This window comes from Thalia democratica, chromosome 2 (assembly GCF_965202585.1).
Source record: "Thalia democratica chromosome 2, ktThaDemo2.hap1.1, whole genome shotgun sequence".
NCBI classification, from domain to species: domain Eukaryota; kingdom Metazoa; phylum Chordata; class Thaliacea; order Salpida; family Salpidae; genus Thalia; species Thalia democratica.
The window spans coordinates 106,630,773-106,652,178 of record NC_139166.1 but is presented as its reverse complement, the minus strand read 5'-3'; the positions used below and the strand labels follow the sequence as shown (position 1 = coordinate 106,652,178).

General features: G+C 23.7%; 1 protein-coding gene across 1 annotated transcript; it reads right to left on the bottom strand.

Annotated features, from left to right (window-relative positions):
• Positions 1 to 5,928: 5,928 nt before the first annotated feature.
• On the bottom strand, positions 5,929 to 6,828 carry LOC145829158 (kelch-like protein 12). The gene has a single exon (XM_082936886.1). The coding sequence runs from the start codon at positions 6,826 to 6,828 to the stop codon at positions 5,929 to 5,931; it is 900 nt and encodes a 299-aa protein (XP_082793012.1).
• Positions 6,829 to 21,406: the final 14,578 nt, after the last annotated feature.

The following is a 21,406-nucleotide window of genomic DNA, read 5'->3' as shown; positions in this document are numbered from 1 at the left end:
AATTTAAATCTGCCGTTTTAAGCAATTGAAAACTAGCGTTTAATAAACAAATATGTTTAAATTAAGTGTTAAAAACGATTAAGGGTTATTAAAATAATTAGATTAAAAGTGTAAGGTTAAACTTTAGTCATTAGAAACATAAACCACTTTCGGTATGACTAAAATAAAGTTAAGTGCAGTCAACTGCGTTTAATTAAAATACGTTAAAAAAATGTTTATGTTTGCAAACAAAAATTGTCGATTTTATCTTTGGCGATCAAACAATAAAATATCCGCAAAAAGTAACTCATGTTGTTTATTAAATTCTACGTAAGTTAAAGTTGCTAAAACATTGTTTCTAAAAAATTAAAGCATATTTTTTGAACACTTTTAAAAATTTAAGTTCAAATAATTATTCACTTAGTCTTCTTTCCTTGTATTGTAACAATCATTGAAAATTGCAATTACATGAAATCAAAGTATTTAGATTAAAACAGTTTTAATAGTGTAACTTTAATTTAATAGAACGTTCTCATATCGTTAACATTAAACTTTTATCAGTTTTAATTGAAGTAACAATTTACTACATCACTAAAAATTAATTTAATGCTTGTAATACATATTTTGTGATATTTATATATATATATATTAATTAAAATATTTTCAATTTGTTTGATTTGTTATACAATTAGTTCTAAACTTCTTAAAGTTTATAAAATAAACGCTTCTTTTACAAGAATATAAACAATAATAATTTAATTTGCAAATTATTTTTTATTAATACGTTATTCTCTTACTAGTTCATGTGGTATAAAAATGAGTTTGTGAAAACCTGCTTCAGTTGAAACACAATTAAAAACAAACAAAAAGTTTAAAAATTACAGTTTTAATGATTTACTTAAACTGTATGCAGTTTAATTTATGATTTAGTTTGCACAAACAATTTAACATTCATTTTATCTTAGTTTTATTATTCTGATAATGATTTGTATTTTGTAAATTTAATTTTTTGTTACTATCAAACTTTCATTGAATTAATTCACGATTTTACAAAAAAATGAGTATTTTAATTAGTTCACTTAATTTGCATAACGCATGGCAAAATGTTTAAGATAAAAAACGAAAAAATTTTAAATTATCTCACAATTATTGTAAAATATATTAATTATAAATGAATTTAGTTCTCTTTTAGTTTTGTTTTAATTAAATATTTTATATAAAAATTCAGATATGAATAGTAGTAGCTTATATTGTTTCGTTTTCATTAGTGCTATTACTAATAGTTAAAATCTTATAACATTTTAGTGCTAAAACAAATTTTAAATTATAATCGATGATTAAGAGTTTTTATGCCTCTACTTCTAAAATTTTTGAAGCATGTTTTTTTTGTTAATAATTTATAGTTGTAGAGTATACTTTTAGTAAAGAGTAGAGGTGTATGTTTTTTAAGTATTTATTATTTAGCATACTATACTTGGTTATAGAAACTTTTATAAGGAATTTGTTAAAAAATATATAAATAAAAGTGTGCTAATTAGATATTTTATTTACGACCAGATTCAGTAGCGAAAAATTGCGACCCTTCAAGCAAAATAAATATCAAACGTTAAAAATTAAAACAATGTAAAATGTTTAATTAACATGCCTATATTTATAAGAGCTCTTTACATTTCCGTAAATTGAGCAATATTTTTTAGTTAAGGCAATAAGAATGTTAAAAATTATATAGAATCATATTTCAAATGAAGTAATAAGTTTTAAGACGAAATACTGTTTATATTTCATAAAATACAACAAGATTTAATAATGACATTGTTATATTTAAATAAAACTTTTTCTATCATTACAAATTTCAACTAAATCTATGCACAAGAGCTGCAAAAACAAAAACAAACCAAACAAGTTTAATCATTAAAACAACTTGAAAGTACAGATTAAAATATCTAGTAAAACTGTATCTACTTTAATACTTATTCTAAATAAATTTAATTTTTGAACAAAGTATTTTAATGTACAAAAAAGTGTTTTTCACATATGTTTTGACTAATAATTAATTTCAAAGCTAGTTTTAGTTAAACACGCTTTTTATACATAACATAATATAAAATATATAAATTATTTATCTTAAGTGTAGTAGGTTTTATTTATACATAATATAATATAAAATATATAAATTATTGTTCTTAAGTGTAGTAGGTTCTATTTCTTTAGTATATAGTAAGTTTCCATTTCTATAAAGTCTCATGCTAAGAATAAAATGAAGGTATAACTAAAATTAAAACCTATTGTTTAAAACTTTTTATACGGTCAAGTTTTTATTGTTAAATAAATTAACATTTTCAAAAGCACTACAAGTGACAAATTATTTTTGAAATTGAAACTGTACTTCATATTATTTAAAAGCAATTAATGACAGTATACTCTTGTTGTAAATACTGTAAAGTTACTATAATAATAAATATAATACTTTTTCTAGTAATAAACAATTAAATTATCTAACTTATATACACTATCAAATACTATAAATACTGTTTTATATAACATTAAAGCGTTGTAAAGCTATATCTTGTTAACCAATGCTCACTGAAAAAAAACCTAAATAAAAAGTGTCTGACCAACTATTTGATGTTAATTTACCATTAAAAAAACAAGTTACAGCTAATACTTTTAGATAAATTTTATTTAAAATAATAATTCACTATTAAGAGATTGAAACATTTTTTGTCAATGAGGATAAATAATAAAAATTTATCTAGAAATATCTACTCTTTTTATAGCACGTTAAATTTATATGTTTTTTAACTCTAACACTCAAACTTTTTGACTTTGTCGTAGAAGCCTAAAATTAAATGCTAAACTGACTAAAGTTATAAATTAAAGGTCTACTAAAATAGTAAATTCTAATTTTTTATCAGTTGTTGTGTTTAAAAAAATAATAACTTAAATAACGAATAGTATTTTATTATCTTAAAATGACTAAAAAAAAATTATAAAATTTTTTCGTCATGACTTTTGTAGACCATCAGTAAGCTAAAGTTATTTTTTTAAATCTTTTGTTAAGCTGTTTTGTTGATATTTTGTTTCTTAAAATCTGGACAAGACATTATGAAAGCAGAGGATAGAGTGATAATCCTCTTCAAAAAAAAGGACTACAGAAGATAGTGTAATGAATACGTGCATTATTCATTATTCAAAGTTGAGCTCAGAGAATATTTTGAGTTTGATACGCTTCATTGCACTAGCCTATGAGAATCATCTGACGTGTTTCAAACTAATTCTGATGCAACTAAACATCAGAAAATGACAGTCGGTTTGATTGTAAGCAGTTGGTTAGTTTTGGTGTGCAGCTGGAAACAACAACTACTTCGAACTGATTTGTGATTGTGTATTGTAAGTATTGTTATGTTTTAAAAAATGAACACTTTAACTGGTATTTAATTGTTTAAATATTTGAGCCAGGTTTATAGTTAATAGTTTATTTTACAGTTTCTTCTTTACTAAAAGTTTTATTTAATTTTATAAATTTATTATAATAAAATAGTTTATTGTTTAAAATCTTTTAAATAGATTTAAATAGATTGTAGTTTCTAAAAAGTTTGTCATAGTAGTTTATAGTTTTGTATATGCTATTATTTCTTGTTGTGTTTTATATAAAAGATTCATCACTTAAAACTGTCTGTCTGAGTAGCCTAGAGTAGCTTTAAATGTTTTATATGTATTGTCCACTGATAATTACAAACTAGCACTTATCTGTTAGTTATAGTACTTTGTCCAACTTAGAGAATATTAATGATAAGTTGCCTGAAGCGGGTCCTGAAAGTAAGCCTGTTAGAACGTCACCCCGCTTGCAGGAAAAGTATGAACAAGAAGGTAGGGTTGACTATCTGCCCACAGTAAGTCAACCTGACCCAACTGAGGCTTTAAATGTTGGCCCACCAACATCGTTAGCCCACAGTATGACTCCGTAACCGAAAACTTATAAAACTTATAAACTTTTAAACATATAATTATAACGTTGATACTGCTTGTCTTATGTCACTACGTAATTAAATAAATAAATTTACTTTTGCCTAGAAAGATTGTAGCTTTAAAAACGTTTGTACAGTGTAATAAATTAAATATGTAAAACATAATTTTTAAGGTTTATCAGAGTTTGAATAAAAAATAATAATTTTTAATCTTAAATGTTAAGTTTATATCATCTTTCCAACTCAGATATTTAATAAGTGGATTACTTCGCAGTTTTAATTGTTTATTTCATTATTGTACAAAATTATTCTAAAGAAGTTTAAACTAAATATTTATATAAGTATTAATTTTTTTTACCAAGTATTTGCTTGTTTTAAAACGTAATATCACTAGTTGATAAAAATAATTGTAAGTGTACCTGTAAAGACAAACATTTTCAAAAATTATGCTTTAATTTCTATCTATACTTAAGCACTTATACTTATTTATATTATTTTATAATATAACATTATTTTATATTTTTTTATTGAAAGCATCTTGTTCGAGATGTTTAAAAAACTTCTAATAATTTATTGTGGTGATTTATTCGTTAGTTTTATTTTATCACTACTTTTTTTTAAAAATACAAAAATTACATAGACATTTTAAACTATATAAAATGAAGTGAAATATCAAATTAGTTGTAAAAATTTTATGAAAGAAATTAATTAGTAGATTTATAGCGTCTTCAGTCTTTTATGTAGACAAAGCAAAATTAAAATCAAATAAAAAAATGAGAAGTTAGCCATATTTCAAGTTTTGATTATGAAAAATGATGGTGTAGGTGTAAACAAGTATCAAAGGATGTTAATAGTTACAGTTAAGTAAGTTTTAGACTTTTTTATAAAACTTTTTTTTTACCTATATAAATAAAAATTAATTTTTTTCATTTAAAGCTTTATTATACTTTCATAGCAACTCATCAGAAATTTATAGAAGAAATTTGAAGTAAAACAATAGATTTTTCACTAAAAACAATAGAAACTAGAAACATACTAAAGTAATAAGATTGTTGTAAAAAACCAATCAATAAAAATATATTAATTTAAAATAGCAATTAAAGCAAAAAACGAACATTTTAAATAACGAAACGAAACAAAATGATAAACACAACCAAAGACACTTTTAAGTAAAAAATTAAGCAAGGAAACTTTTAAACAAATTAACTAAAGACACTTTTAAACAAATAAGGAAACCTTTTAGTCAAACTTTTTCCGCTTACACAGTTGTGGTTTATTTAAAAAATATTGAGATTGCCTCTAGCCTAAATAACTCAATGGAATATGTTCAGCTGTAAATACCCTTAAATCTTGATAAATCATAGTTCTTTGCACAATAGACGTTGTTAATCAAATATTCTGCTATTGAACATCTTTTTGTCGCATTTATAACAGTTTTCGTCTGATTAATAATATTTTCTTTTATAAAGTTTTTAACAACTTTCGGTATATGTTTATAAAATTATATGTTCATTCAATTAACTTCATTTTACACAAACTATATTTTTCATAGAAAAAAAACAGTAATTAATTTAATACATTAATAACAGCATATTAACAGAGTACATTAATACTGAGGTAACATAGTTGAAGAAAAATCATAAAGACCTTTTATTACTTCACATGGTTCTTCAGACCATTCATCTTTATCGACATCATAACAAATTACTGATGATCCATTTTCTTCAAAACTACAATTCTCTTACCTATTACCATAGATTTATTAAAATCAATACTAAGTGGATGCTTAAATGAAACAAATTTCTTACAAACATTGTCAAAAATTTCATAACAGTCTACTTCATCGCCAATAACAAATAATTTATGTTTAACAACAACTAAACTATGATTACTTTTACCATTTATCATATTAGGCATTGACGACCATTCATTAGCAAATACGTCATAAGATTCTACTGAGTTCAAATAACAAATCATCTAATTAACCGGAAACTATAATATTTCCTTGAAAAACCGCACACGCCGCAGATTCTCTCGCTTCTTTCATATAAGCAACTGTTTCCCAACTTTCTTCTTTTGTATAGAAATATAAACAGGAACTAATTGTTTCTAAGCAATATCCTCCGAAAATATATATTTTGTCCACAAATGAACAAGCACAAAATCTCGCACGATTATCGAACATACTAGTAACTTTACTCCATTTATTAGTAAGAGGTGAATATTTTTCAACTGATTTCACTAAACTAACTGTGTTGTCGCAACCACCAAATACGTAAACTTCTCCCTTCAAACAAACAGCTTGGAAAGTTTTTCTCTTAAAAGTCATTGAAGAAAGAACTTTCGCTTTGTTCAAATTACTTCCATCTACTTGTTTTACCGTATTTACAACTTTATTTCTGTTAGCCTTATAACCACCACATATTAACAAGTTAAACATGTTTTGACAACAATATCTTCTTGTGCAACAACTACTTACTTTATCTTCTATACAGTTTAAATAAACTTCTTCTAATATTTTAGCACAATCCTGGTTTTTAATGAGTGTTGAGAAACGATTTGAAATAGATTTCAATGCATGTTCTGACAACAAAGGAAATCGAACTTTTAATAGCAATTGTTTTGCATATTTTATACGTTCTTCACTGTTGTGTTTCAACCAAGTAACTACTGCATCAAATATTTCAACTTCTGAGTGAATATTTAGATCAGATCTTGAAAGTATATTCGCAATAAAATTTGAGCTTAAGTGCAAAAAGTTTGGAGTTTCAACTAACATCGGAAAACAACGTTCTATGTAAATCAACGATGACTCAGAAATGGTAGCTACTTTGTAAAGTTTAGCTAAACTATAAAATGTCAGAACGTTGTCTTTAGTCATTTTGTATTTCATAAAATCGAAAATATTTATGTTACCTTCATCATATAACATTAACTTATTGAGTTTTAGAGATCCTAATAATTCATTTTCTACAATCTTTGTTTTATCTGATAAAAAGAGTTTTTTTGTTATTTAGGTTTAATTACAAAACTAATCTAAAATATTAATCTTAATAACCGTTTCGTAAGTTTAATTATTTTGACAAAAAGACTAAAAGTAAGTAAAAAAAACTATGAAACACGACGGACTGAATATTTAATACTAAGTTGTTTGTTACACTGTCTTTTATATTGTTTTAATAACTTTTCACTTTAGAACTTAATATTTTTAATAGTTAAATAAAAGTGTATTATAAATTATTTTACTAGTATTTTAAACGCTTCAAACATTTTTTAAGTCTGTTTTGGAAACTTATTACTTCAGTTAGTACTATATGAATTTATAAACGTTTTTATTTTAAGAGAAATTTTTAAATATCATAATCCCAACTTTGATAGATTAAGTTCAAATTTATTTTGTTAAACATTTTAAAATTACAAAATTTGGCTTAACAAAAATTCTGTTAGTTTGTATCTTTTTAAAAATGTCAAGTAATTAGTTTTATCCTTACCTTGTTTGAAATTTTCTATCGAAGATTTTGCAATATTTTCTTCTAAACATTTTTGAGCATTTATCTTTAAATTTTCTATTAATTTGTGCATAGCTAAAAGCTGTTTAAATACTTTAAATTCTAAAAAAAAAAGTATTTAGAAGTAATAAATAATTTTTAAATATTAATAATAAATAAAACATTTGTAAAGTAGTATTTTAATTTATATATATATATATATCAAATTGTATTAAAGTAAAAGAAAAATATCTAAAAATTACTAAAGCGTTTCAAAATTAAATTTTTGATATTGCAAAAGACCTCAAGTATAAGAATAATATACTCTAAGTTAGAATAATAGCAAACTGTATCATTTTAGTTATGTTGTGAATATATTTGTTATAAATACTTTTAATAAAATCAGACTTATGATGAATAGCAATAGTATTTAAAGTTAAGTACTTTTACAAATAGCTTATAATGTACTGTGTTAAAATTAGATATGAAATACATAAATTAGTTTATGATATTATTTAACTAAATAAATTTAAAAGAAAACTCTTGGGAAACTTGAGAAGAACTTGAACTAAATTCAGTGGAGAAAAATATACCAAAAAATAATAATGTTGATTTAAGAATTTTAATTTTGAGTATATCCAATATGAGTACATGTTATGATTAATAAGGGTAGTATTTAGAACTAACAATTTATAAAGCTAGCTTATGTGGAATAAAAAAAATTGTAAAAATTAGGTATGTTATGCATAAGTCAGTTAAATAAATCATTAAACTATAATAATTAAGTATTTAACTCTAAGTTGTTAGAGAAAGTAAATCTATAGAAAAGGATATATCTGAAGATGTTAATTCTTGGCATGATGATTTAAATTTTTAGTATACTTCTATTCCCTATCATAAGATGCTTTGAACTTTTTTTATCTGGGTATCACAGGCTTCAACTTTTTAGTAAATGAGGAAAGTAACAGACAACGCACATCTAATAAAACATTTTATTTGATGTGATAGTCTTTACTGTCTTTTAATGAATTTTATTAATATTATTTTATTAAGTAGTTATTAATCTTGTAATAATCTACATATGGAATTATTTTTAGTTGTAAGTTTTATTTTTTTTTTGAATTCGGTATAGTTTTTGTGTAGTTCAATTAAATTTATAAAGTAAATATCTTGTTCTTATAGCTTTTCAAAAACTAATTATGCATAGAAATATTTAAGGGCTGAATCTTTTTGAAACCTTGTTAAAACTAGACTAAAATTATCTTAAAACTAAAAAATAGTAGTTATGATCAACAACTGATTTAGTTTTTCTTATATATACATTTTATTTTATTTTTATTATCAACAAAGCAATTTTTCACTCTTATAAACTGTTTTGTTGATAATTTACTGTAAAATTAAAAAAAATATATAACTTATCTCCTTAAGACTACTTAAGTTGAGAACTTTCTGTTGTTTGACTTAACATAAACTAAAATACTAATTATTGCTATTAAACTAGAAAACCAAGAGAGGCCAAAAAAAAAACAAAGTTTAACATGAACCAATTGAAAAAGATTCAATTGAACATAGAGATATAATAAAAATTAATTAAAAACATTAAAACTAACCAATCTATTTCTCTTTATTTCTAAATTATAAATATAGGTATAAGATAAATATAAGTATACAAGCAAGCCTGAGTTTTAATAAAATCAAAAACATTTCTAGTATAAAACTGAAATTAAAGTCTAAAATGGTAAAGAAAATTAAAAACAATGTAATGATATAAGTAAATTTATTGTATTTAGCCTAAGTTTTCTTATTTTGCATGTAACAGTTAGTTAGAATTTCAGGTTTTTTAAGGATTTTGGTTCAAAATTCTATGTTTTTCTAAAATATTTTAAATTCCATGTTTTTTTTTTTTTCTTAACTGTCTAATTCTAGAGATTTTCAGGTTTTAGAAACTCTGTATCACGATATATTTTTTAAATTCAGCCTAATATAAGAGGCAGTGATATTAATTAAAAAAATACTTCACCTCCAATGAATGCCCTTAATATTTTTACTTATATAGTATCATGTTTAGGGTTAGCACAAAAATTAGTAAAATGAAGTATAAAAAACAACTGTTCAATTTTTTCTTATTTCTATTTTAAGCCTGAGACTTCAAATGCGTTATTTTTAATTGTAAAAAATCAGTTTGTATACCAACCCTTTGCAAAAATAAATATTTTTATTTTTATTTTAAGCACTCACTTGATTATAATACTTAACTATACTTCATACTGCTTTGTTACAACTTTGTTAATATCTTAGTTTATACACACAAATATTAGTTTTCATATGAATTTTAAAAGGACCAATTTGTTTAAAAACAATAGGTCAGGCAGGGATCATATCCAACTCTTGATCAAAAAGTTTTTTTCTATGTTCAAAACTAAAATCAATTTTATAAGAAAATTTTAAATAAGTTATTCAAAACTATACTCTGAAATATTTTTGATAAATAATATTAGTTTGCTAAACCTATATTTTTATTGAGATTACTTTGAATAAATGCCACAAGTTATAACTCAATTAAATTACGAACAAATTTCTGTCAGTTTAAACTCAAAATGTCATGCTCGATTGACTTTAGCAATAAAGCCTTATTGTTGAAATTAACTTTACTTATATAACGGGTCGGCATCAGTATTTTTGTATAAGTCAAGTCTTAATTTTCCAGATAAAGTTACTCCACGTCTGCAGTTATTTAAATATAAGTGATTATCAGGTAAAAAGGTGATAAAATTTAGCATCATGAAAACACTAATAAAGATTTATTGCTAAATAATAAGCCATATTCTACGATTAAAAAAGTTCTTAAGGCATTTAAAAATTATTTTATCAATATTTTCACTAAACGAACAGCAGGTCACAAATTGCTACGAAATTGCCTGTTTTGATCATTTGAGAACCACTAACTACTCTTACATGACATTTTAGGTTAAAACAAACTTTTCTTTTCATTATTCAGTTGGTGTAGCAACATTACTATTCTGGCAAATTAAGGCCATAGACTATAATACTGCTTAACACCCATTGCCAAATTAACTTATTCGCCAACTAACTATCAATTTTCTTAACTATTTAAAATTGTCATTTTGTCATCGAGTCGTACACCACTTGGATATCTTTTTACGTCTTGTCCAGGACATGAAACTTTTAAAAATCTGAGTTTTCAAAAAATATATTTTAAGACTTTAAGATAGTCCAGCTAAGTTCGAAATATTTTTAATCTATACAACTTTACTTATGAAAAGATAATTTGAAAAATTACTTGCAAAAAAAAAGATTTTTTTTTAATTTTCTAGCATAAAACTTAAACTTTCAGTCAATTAAAGCTAGAAATGTTTGAGTTTATAACACTAATAAACTAAAACTGATAGGAGTTATGAAGAATAATTTTTAAGTAAAGTTTTTTTAAAAGATAAACAAGTATATTGCTAGATAAAAGTTTTACAAACTAAACTGAAAAGTAATAAAAACTTTTTTAATTATCATCTTAAAAGAGGTGCCTTATTTATTGAACAAGACAATGAATATATAAGGAAGTTCTTCATTTAAACAATTTTGTTTTAGTCACTAAAAATAAGCTAACCAGACTTTTAGAGAAATTACACTTACCAAAACTAAGCATTTTAAATTCTTTTAGGAGTTTTCCCCTAATTCTTGCATGTTCTTGCATGAGTTGCATAGTTGCCAAAAACTAAATAGTTGAATACCACACAACTGCCACTGCTTATAATTTAAAAATAATTTAGACTAACATTTTTTGACTAATAATTGTTTAGTTGTTATAACAACATTAGTATTCAAGTTCTTTTACTGATTAATTCTATCTCTTTGAAAAAACTCTACTTTTCTGACTTTAAAACTTTAATTATGATGCTTAACGATCCAAGCATAACAAAACTTAGCGTTAACACAGCTAGATTTACGCTATAATTAAATTTGGTAATTACAGCGGCAATTTATCCAAAAACAAGATTTAATTTTTTAAGGTCCTGTTGCAAGGTAGTTATTAAGAAAGAAAACAACTTAAGACTAAAGAAATCACCGTGAAAACAACTATTGTTATATTAAAATTTTATAGATTAATCTTAAATTGTATTTTTAGTTATTTTTTAACATTTGAAATAAATGCAATTAAATTTAATTTTCTAGCTTAAAGAAAACTGATTAATTTGACACTTTTGGACAAAATGGCTTCTAACAAAGTTTTGTGCTCTACTAACTACAGAAAGAGGGTCGCTTGAGATTTCCACTACTAGATTAGCCAATTAGAGCAAGCTTTTTTTAAGCCAATCAGAGGCTGTTTTAACAGTAGTAACAGTAGCTTAACAACAACTGATGCTAAGCTGAGAAATGTAAAAGCATTCATTGAAATAAGAAATAAAATAAATAATAAAAGAAGAATTTAATGAAAAATATATATAATTATAGATAAAGAAATTAATTCGTTTTCTTAGCAATATATAGTGATAGTTATAAATTAGCTAGTAATGTCCTAATAAAATTTAAAATAATTTATATGTTAAGTTTTGTATTAAGGTTAAATATATATCATCATTTTTTATTTGGTTTAGTAATATTTAAATTCGTTGAGGTACTTCTTATTATTATTCTTTGTAGCATTTAAATAGAATGAGTTGTAATTTACAAAAAATGGTAAGTGTATTTTTTGTATACTAATTTTTAAGTTAGAATGAATTATCAGTGTTATGTTTGAAACGCTTTTAAAACATAAAATATTTTTAGCTTTTGTTTTCTACAAGCAACAGAGAAGATAGAAGTTGTATAAGCCCTTCATACCAGGTATTTTTGTTAGAAAAAACTAACACTAACTTATTAGAAGTTAATAAATTTCTGGAATTTTGTAAATCCAGGTAAAGTTCTTCAAATAAAAACGATAAGACTTCCTCAAACTTCTTTAAAATAGTAAAACACAACCTATTAATTTTTAAACTTTTCTGATCTGTTATTTGTTCCCGTACAACCAACTTCTACATCCAAAAAATTTCCCACCAAAACCCTTGGTATTAAACAATTTTTTGAACCTTCAGGTTCAATCCTTTTAAATGCTTACCTTTCTCCACCTTCTAAAAAATGACTTTGTTGACTTCACCAGCTATTTTACCTAAAAAAACACAAAAACCCCTTTGTGTTAAACAATTTTCTAATCCTTCAGGTTCAATCCTTTTAAACTCTTTTCTTTCTTCTACTTCTCCATTTTATCTTCTTCTTCACCTTTTTCTTCTTCACCTTCTTATTCTTCACCTTCTTCAAATCCTTTAACCTTGTTGACTTTAGGTGACCAAGTTTTTACAAATAGCTAATTAACCAACAAACTAAAACCTAAAAAAGCTTTGGAATTAATTTTTAATTGTTCAAATTTTCTTTGTATTACTGACATTATAAGCAATGACATATCTAATAAAAATAAATATATAACATCTAATAATTATGATCATACTCATTATTTTTGTAACTGGTCACAATTTAAATAAGACAATAAAAAACATTTATTTGAAAATTATTTTGATCTAAATGATAAAAAATATGTGGCAAAACTTGTTAAGAAAAAAGTTTTAATCGGTATATATCCAAATACAATAACACTATTTATTAGATTGTTTAAGCCCAAGTGTGGGTTTAACTTCTATATGCAGGTTTTTTTACTAAAGAATTTAAAATTATAAACTTTATTAGTCACAAACCAATTAATTGTTTTTGTAATAATGTAAATGAGAGTTTATTGTTGTAGAAGATTTAGTGAGACTGATCTTTTTCTATAAAAAAAAAATAATTGTATGTATTAAAATCATATATAAATAATAATTAAAAGTTTATTATTCACAAATTGTAACATTATTAAGATAATTAACTACAGAATATTATTCAACTTTTGTTTATTTACAGATTTATGATTTTTTATATACAAATTAAATAAATTTGTATATTATTTATTAAAGTAAATAATGGCTTCATACAAGAGGGAGAAATAGGATGACAGTGCTCAATCTTTGGAAAAGGACATCATACTTCACACTTATGTTAGTTTTTATTTATATTATAATAAAAAATTATTCTATATGATTGATTGCTATATAAACATTCCTTGTAGTAATTAGATTTTTTGTTTATTTCTAATGTTTTAAAATAGCAAAATTCAAAAACTTTTAAACAAGTATGTTAAAATTACAACATCTCAAAACTTATATAAATTTTCAATTATATAAAAACTGGCTTGTAGTTTATACTTAAAGCTTTCTTATAAGCATATAAGAGCCTATTTTATTTTTAGATGGAATTTGAATAATCGTGCACCTCTAATTCTATGCCTCTGAATCATGGGTAGGTAAGTCAAACAATGTATGTAAGATTTGGGAGAAATAGATTTCTGTAGCAGTCAGAGGAATTGACAAGATAGGTTTGCATACAATTGTTGGTATGTTTCCAATTCGAATTTAACCATTTTTTAATCTTTGTTTTAACAATTAAAAGTTGCTATATTAATTTTGGTAGCAGTTTGAAAAATCATATATAAACAATTTTTATCTAAGTTGGTGATCGTACTTTTACTGTTTCTGAATTTTATATAATTTAGAACAATGAGTGTAAACATGATATATATTAGAAAAATTATTTTTTTTACAAACTTAAAGTTTTTTTATATTATAAAAGTTTTTTGTTATATTTTTACTGTTTCTGATTCTATTTATAAGTTTTTGATGAAAACACATGATACTTAACTTATTTTTAGTGCAAAAAAATAAAACTTCATTTTGATCATTATATGTCTATTTATACTACAATATTAATTATTTACAAACCAAAAAAAAAATTGATTTTAAATTATGTTAAGTGTACTACTTAGACAAATTAAGTTTGATCCATGTTTTCAATTTTGTTAATTCATATAGTTTGTTTTATTAAAATGTGACCAGGCTTGCATTGATTTTAACTAGTGTATTAGTTAGATTCAAATTAGCTTTTGTATGTTAGTTTAGAAACAGTTTTTATCAATGATTATTAATACAGTTTTTTTATTAATTATGTAAACATGTCTGCCTTTTTTATTTATTAGTTTTTAATTACAATTTAAAAATGTGAACAGGTTTGCCTTTTTTTAGTTATTTTTTTCAATTTTTGATGTTATTTTTGATGAATTTATTAAGTGTCTTAAAAAAAAAGTTACTGTTTAAAGCATTTTTTTATCAATTGCTTTAAAAGTTTCTTTACATTTTAAGTCAACTTTATATCTACAAAAAAATTATTACTGATGTTTATTTTTCTCTTTACATTTACTAAACTATAGCTACATAAATTTTGTTTATTTTAAAATTCATTGATTTTTAAATGCTCAACTTTGATTGATTTTAATAATTAAGTAAAACAAACTAATTTCCAACTAATTTATAGTTAATAAAATGCTTTTAAAAGCTTAGTTTTTTAATTTATTATAAAGCCGGATGGTAGTAAACTATTTGTATTAGTAAATATTTTTAATAGTGTAAAAGTTAATAGAGTATATTTTTGCAAAAATTTTTTTTTCAAACAAACTAAAAAATTTATAATATTTTACCAGTTTTTTATTATATTTTTACTGTTTCTTATTTTGTTTATTTTCTATACATTTTGATGAAAACATGTTCGTACTTTTGTTATATTTAAACACTTTTGTGCAAAAAATAAAGTTTTAATTAATAAATATTTATTTATCTGTACTATAGTAACAATTATGAAATAAAAAATAATAATTTTTTAATGTTTGTTTTTTACAACAAAATTTTGTGAAAATTATTGAACTAAGTAATATACTTTAAGATAAAATACATCTTTGATTATAGATCATAAATATTTTATTCTATAGAAATGGTAAATGAGCACATTAAAAAATGTACAACTGGCTGGCTTTGAACCCAGGTACCCTAGATCATAAAAATTTTGGTCTGACACATTAACCCACCACGTTACGGCTCGCTTTCCTGAATCGCGGGTTTTGCATTTATATATCTTACACCTTTTTAAACTTCACAATTTGAGCATTTTTGATCGTGTTACTATGTGTTTTACAAACACATATAAGTAAAAAATTTTACTTAATATCTTTTTAATCCTAAAACATAGCTTTGTACTTAAAAAAATTATTATATAAATAAAATATAAAAAAAAATGTAATTTGAAAAATTAAAAAAAAAATCTAGCATTTTGAACAAAAATCAATAAAAAAAATGAAAAGCTGCAGTTTAAAACTTTTACATGTGAAGTACTAAAATTTTAATTTGACACAAAAATCTATTGTAAAGATAAAAAAAAATCTTTCATCATAAAAAAAAAATAAATTAAACAAAAACATTTAAAAAAGATTTAACATATCTTTTCAGTTTAATAATACTATTTAATACAATTTTTTACCATAAACTTAATTTTAAACCAAAAATAGACCTTTGAACGTGTAGCTTTTTAAAACCTGGAAGACATTTTAATACCGACATTGTCAATTTAAAATAGTTTAAAACTGTTAAAAACTAATTACTATAACAAAATGTATTCCGGTATATAAATTACTTTTACAAAAATCATTAACTGAAATTTTTTACAATTGTTACTACTAACTATACTAGAGCTTGTTAACATTATCCAAAAACTACCTTTTAAAAAGGAAACTATTTATTTATCCTCACCAATGTTAATAATTTAAATACAGTTGATCTAGATGTGAAACGTTATAAAAATAACTAGTTAATTCCAAAATCGCCGCTAAAAAGAATTCTCTTCAGTTTAATTTATAATTCTATTAACTAATGTACGAAACTTAATAAACAGCTATAATATACCATTTACATATAAACTAATTTTGCCCTTGCAAAGTTGCGCAGTTGCGTTTGCAAACGAAAAATATGCTTTGGTTGAATATATAGTGGGTGAGACCATTAAGTCTTAGCATTTTCATGGTTAATGATCTGTTGTTGTTACCAAAATTTATTTTACAGCGAGTTAGTCATTGGCTAACCATGTAGATGACGTATTTAAAATGTTTGCACTAAAAAGTTAGACAAGCTGGTTAATGACCGCAATTTGTTTTTTTTTATCAAAATTAAAAAAAAAAAAAATAAAAACAATGGTTTTAAAATATTTTACGTTATTAAGAGTATTCAAAGTTATATAGTTTTGTAACAAAACTTTTGTTTCCACTATTAAGAATTTAATTTTTGAAATAGAAATTTAATCTTAGTACTAATTATGAATAAAAGCAACTTTTGAACAAAACTACTGAATTAATAGTCTAATTTAGTTACAATATCATTGGTATTCGAACAAGGTTGCATATTTCAAGTTTATTAAAGTTCTAAAATAAAGGTTAAAATTTGTTTTATTAGATTAATTACAATAAATCAAGATTTATCAGATTCCTTTAATTCAAATTTTTTTTTTACAGAAGTTTTAATATAAGCAAGATAGTTAGACAAGACGTTAAAAGGTATCCAAGTAGTGTGCAACTCGATAACTGATATTTTGTGCGTATTTTTGTCGTTTGATTAATAATAAACAATTTATAGGACTCAAAAATAAAGTTTGTTAGTGTACATCGCTAGTTAAACAACTTACTAACAAAAATGTTTTTTTTTTGTCTGATTTGTTATTTTACTTTAAAATTAATGTTTGGAATTAAATAAAATATTTTACTCAGCTATAGTTTAAAAACACTTAATTATGTTCAAAAAATTTACTAAAATTTCAATAACTAACATCTTTTTTGTGTTATGTTTTATTATTATTATGTATTTTTTATTATATATTAGTTACTTTCACTAAAAAAAGTATTTTAAGACATATCCCTTTTTGTTTTGTATAAATTAACTTAAGACTAATTGCTTCACTTCAACTTGTATAAACTATTAGTTAAATATTACCACAAAATTAGTTTTGCAATTTTGTCTTGTTCGATTTTTGACATAATAAATTTCTAAAAATAAAGTGTTTGTCGTATAATAATTTATTACGTAAAAAGTAGTTTTCTATTTTATTTTGTTTTATATGTGTACTGTTTATTTTTCGCTCTGGTTATAAAATTTAATTAGTTTTTGTTACTGTGTACCTGAGGGAATTTTGCTAGTAGTGGAAATCTCAAGCGACCCACAGAAAGAAAATCAAATGTTAATTTTGCAATTGCCTTAAAAGTACACCTGCTTTCTATTTAATAAAAAACAGTTGCTGAATTTTATTTTCAGTTTATTACAGTTTTAAAAGAAATCAAATAAAAAAGTAGAAAATTCTATTGTTGTTCATCTGTAACTTTTTGGCATATGTAAGGCCTAATGGAGACTTTAAAACTCTGAATTGAATATTTCAAACTCAAAACCCATGGCCAAAACACATACCAACAGCATTATGTGCTACTATTGATTGTCCACTCAGCTTTTTAGCTATTTATTAATCATATATCATTATATTAAGCTATTTAGCTGGCAGTCATTTTTCAAATAAACCTTATGAGGTTGTAATTTTTATGCATCTAAAAGTTTTAAACTTCTGGTTCAAAATCACTTTTTTCACAGTTAAGTATTATTTTATTGAGTTTTAACTAAGCTACAAGTTGATCCTACAAATTTTTAAAACTCAAAAAAGTTTTTGAGATACATTTGGTCAAAGCTGGAGACTACTATAGGATTTTTATGGGAGGCACAAACTAAAATGTCAAATAATTAGAAATCACTAAAAATCCATCTTCTACTATTTTTGAGATAACTACTTCAAACTTTCAGGAAATGTTCCTTCCAACATTTAGAAAGTTCTGACTGAACAGAGTTAAACAAATTGTAGTATAAAATTTAATAACAAAATAAAAACTTTTTTTTTTGTAAAAAAAATTTGTTTTTATTTAAAAAAAAATTCTTCCTGAGAGAATTTTATAAATATTGCAAGAAACAATTTCTAAAATTTGAGGTACTTATCTCAAAAATAAAAAAAAAAGATTTTTAGTGAAATGATCTTTTTTGCCATTGTAGTTTGCACCTTCCATAAATAACCTTTTGGTGCCTCCGACTTTAACCTGCAATATCTCAAATTCTTTTTTGATATTTTTGAAAAATGTTTAAAAGCATCTTATAGCTTAGTTAAAACTCTACAAAACAAGATTAAATTGTGAAAAAGGTGATTAACCCACCTATGCCCTAGATAACATCTTAAGAACATTCTCTAAAAAACCTTCAAAAATTAAGTTTTTTATGCAAAAAATTTGGGCAATAAAACTTGAGATAGTTTGTTTATAAAAATGCTTAGAGAAGGCCGTGATTGCCACACATAAACATATCAAGTACACTCAGGCTATTTGAAAAAAAATTAAGATAAAAAGTAACTATTTTTTTATTGCCCAAAAAGCCCAGTATAACTAGTGTTAGTTGTACAACTTTCAATATTTTGATATTGTTCAAAAAATTAAATTTTTAATGAACAAGTATATTTTATATTTTTCAAAGGGTTTAATAATAAATATAAATGTTATACATAAATATAGAGTTCTATTTATCTCTCACTCATATATCACATAAGTTACTTTAATTAATAAAAAATAACATAGTTAAAAAGCAAAAAGTCAAATAAAATTCTTGATTTTTTTCTTCTTTGACCTAAATTTCAAGTTAATAAAATATATATTTGATAAGTGTAAAAGATTTAAAATGTTACAACAATTGGGTATTGTTCATTAAGGTTTAAATACATTTTAAATGCTATGATACAGGATTCCCAAAAAACCTGGAATTTGACAAATCAGGCTAAAAAAAACTTGAAATTCTGGATTTGACAAATTAGGCTTTAAAAACCCGAAAAACCTGGAAATAGCAAAATTTTGAATAAAAATATCTACCTGGAAATACCCAGAAATTTTAACAACTCTTACTTCTAAGTAGTAAGATTTCAATTTGACATTAAAATCTATGGTATATATATGATTTTTATGTCAGCATCAAATTTTTTATTGTTAAAATATACATTAAATAAGCTTCAACATATCTTTTCAATGTCTTAATACTTTCTAACATAGTTATTTAGCTTAAACTTGATTTTAAACTGAAAATAGACCTAAAACTTGGAATTTTAAACCTGTAACAAATTTTAAAAATCTTGAGATAATTTGCCAAAAATATTTGGCAACCCTGTATGATATCATTCTGAATTTTATAACAAAAATTCAGAACTCTTACAGGGTGAACTAAAACCTAAAATCCCGGCAACACTTTGAACTTGACAATATAGGCTAAAAAACCTTTTACTTTCAAAAACCTGGAAGTTATTCAGATAACCTGGTAGAAGTTTTTCAAAAACCGTCTTGGGAAATAATAAATAAGATTCTGGCACGCCAATAATTTTTTATTTTAATTTTCTAATCACTACCACACCAAATTTATATGTTTCATTATTCATTTATTGCTTTAACTTAAAGTATTTGGAATTTAATATTTCAAATATAAATAGTTAAGGGTTGTCTTATTCTCAAGCTAGTTAAAAAAAAAATTAAACCAAATATGACTAGTTTAAAGTTTTTTTAAACTTGAGATAGTTTTATGTTTTTTTCAAAGTTTTTATGGTAATGTCTTGGTACAGTTTTATATTCAGAGTGTATTAATATTATTTTTTTCAGTGTTTTGCTCATTAAAAATATTTTTAATTTTTTCAACCCGGGATGACTCAAGTAGCCAACTCTGGGTAATTTTTAGTCTCTTTAAGCATTTCTGCCTCAAAAAAATGCAACATTGTTGTTGATTTATCTATCAATGGTACTTTAAGGGCATAGGGGGGGGGTAAACACCCTATTTTGGTTTTTGATCTTATTTTATATAGTATTTACTAAGCTACAAGATGCTTTTTACAGATTTAAAAAAATCAAAATATTTTTTGAGATATAGCCGGTCAAAGTCAAAGCCAACAATAGGATCCTTATGGGAGGCGCAAACTAAAACGGCAAAAATAGACTATTTCACTAAAAATCTATCTTCTCCTACGTTTTTTGAGATAACTACCTCAAACTTTCAGGAAATGTTCCTTGATATATTTAGAAAATTCTGTCAGAAGGAATTTAAAAAAAAAAATAAAATAAAAATTTTATATAAAAAATAAACAAAAAAAAAAATATTTTTTTGTTTTTTTTTTTTTTATAAAATTTTTATTTTTTAATTTTTTTAAATTCTGTTCCAACAGAATTTTTTAAATACTGCAAAGAACATATCCTAAAAATTTGAGGTAGTTATCTCAAAAAACGTAGGAGGAGATAGATTTTTAGTGATTTCTAGTTATTTGACGTTTTAGTTAGCGCCATAGGGTGGGGGGAGTACTACAGTATTTTTTACAAAAATAACTTGAACTTTTATTAGAAAGCTTTAACTACAAACTACAAGCCAGTTTTTATGGAATTCAAAAATATCAGATATTAAATGATTTATTTTTTGTAAAAGGTTTCCAATACAAACGTATACAATGCAGATTTTTTATGTTCAATTTTCTCAGAAATTTTAAAGTTCACTAAAAACTTATCTCCTCCTACATTTTTCAAGCAATCTTCTTCAAATTTTCAGGAAGTGTTCCTTATATTAAAAAAAAACGTTACTCATGAATTTAAATAATTTAACAAAATTTAATTTATCACAAATGTTAAAAAAAGCTTTTCTTTTAAAAAATAATATTTTTAAAATGTTTTTTTTAAGTCCAAAGTAAATTTTTTTTTTGTTATTGTATAAAGATTGGACTGTTGAAGCTTGAAGAAGATTGCATGAAAAATGTAGGAGATAGATTTTAAATAAAATAGTTTTTTTTGCGGTTTTTGTTTTCCCTTCTCATAGGGAACCTATTATGCGGCCCAACTTTGACTGGCCATATCTATTAAAAATTGTTGTAGTTTAATAAAGAAGTTAACCTTACAAAAAATTAGAAAAAAAAATTTTTGTA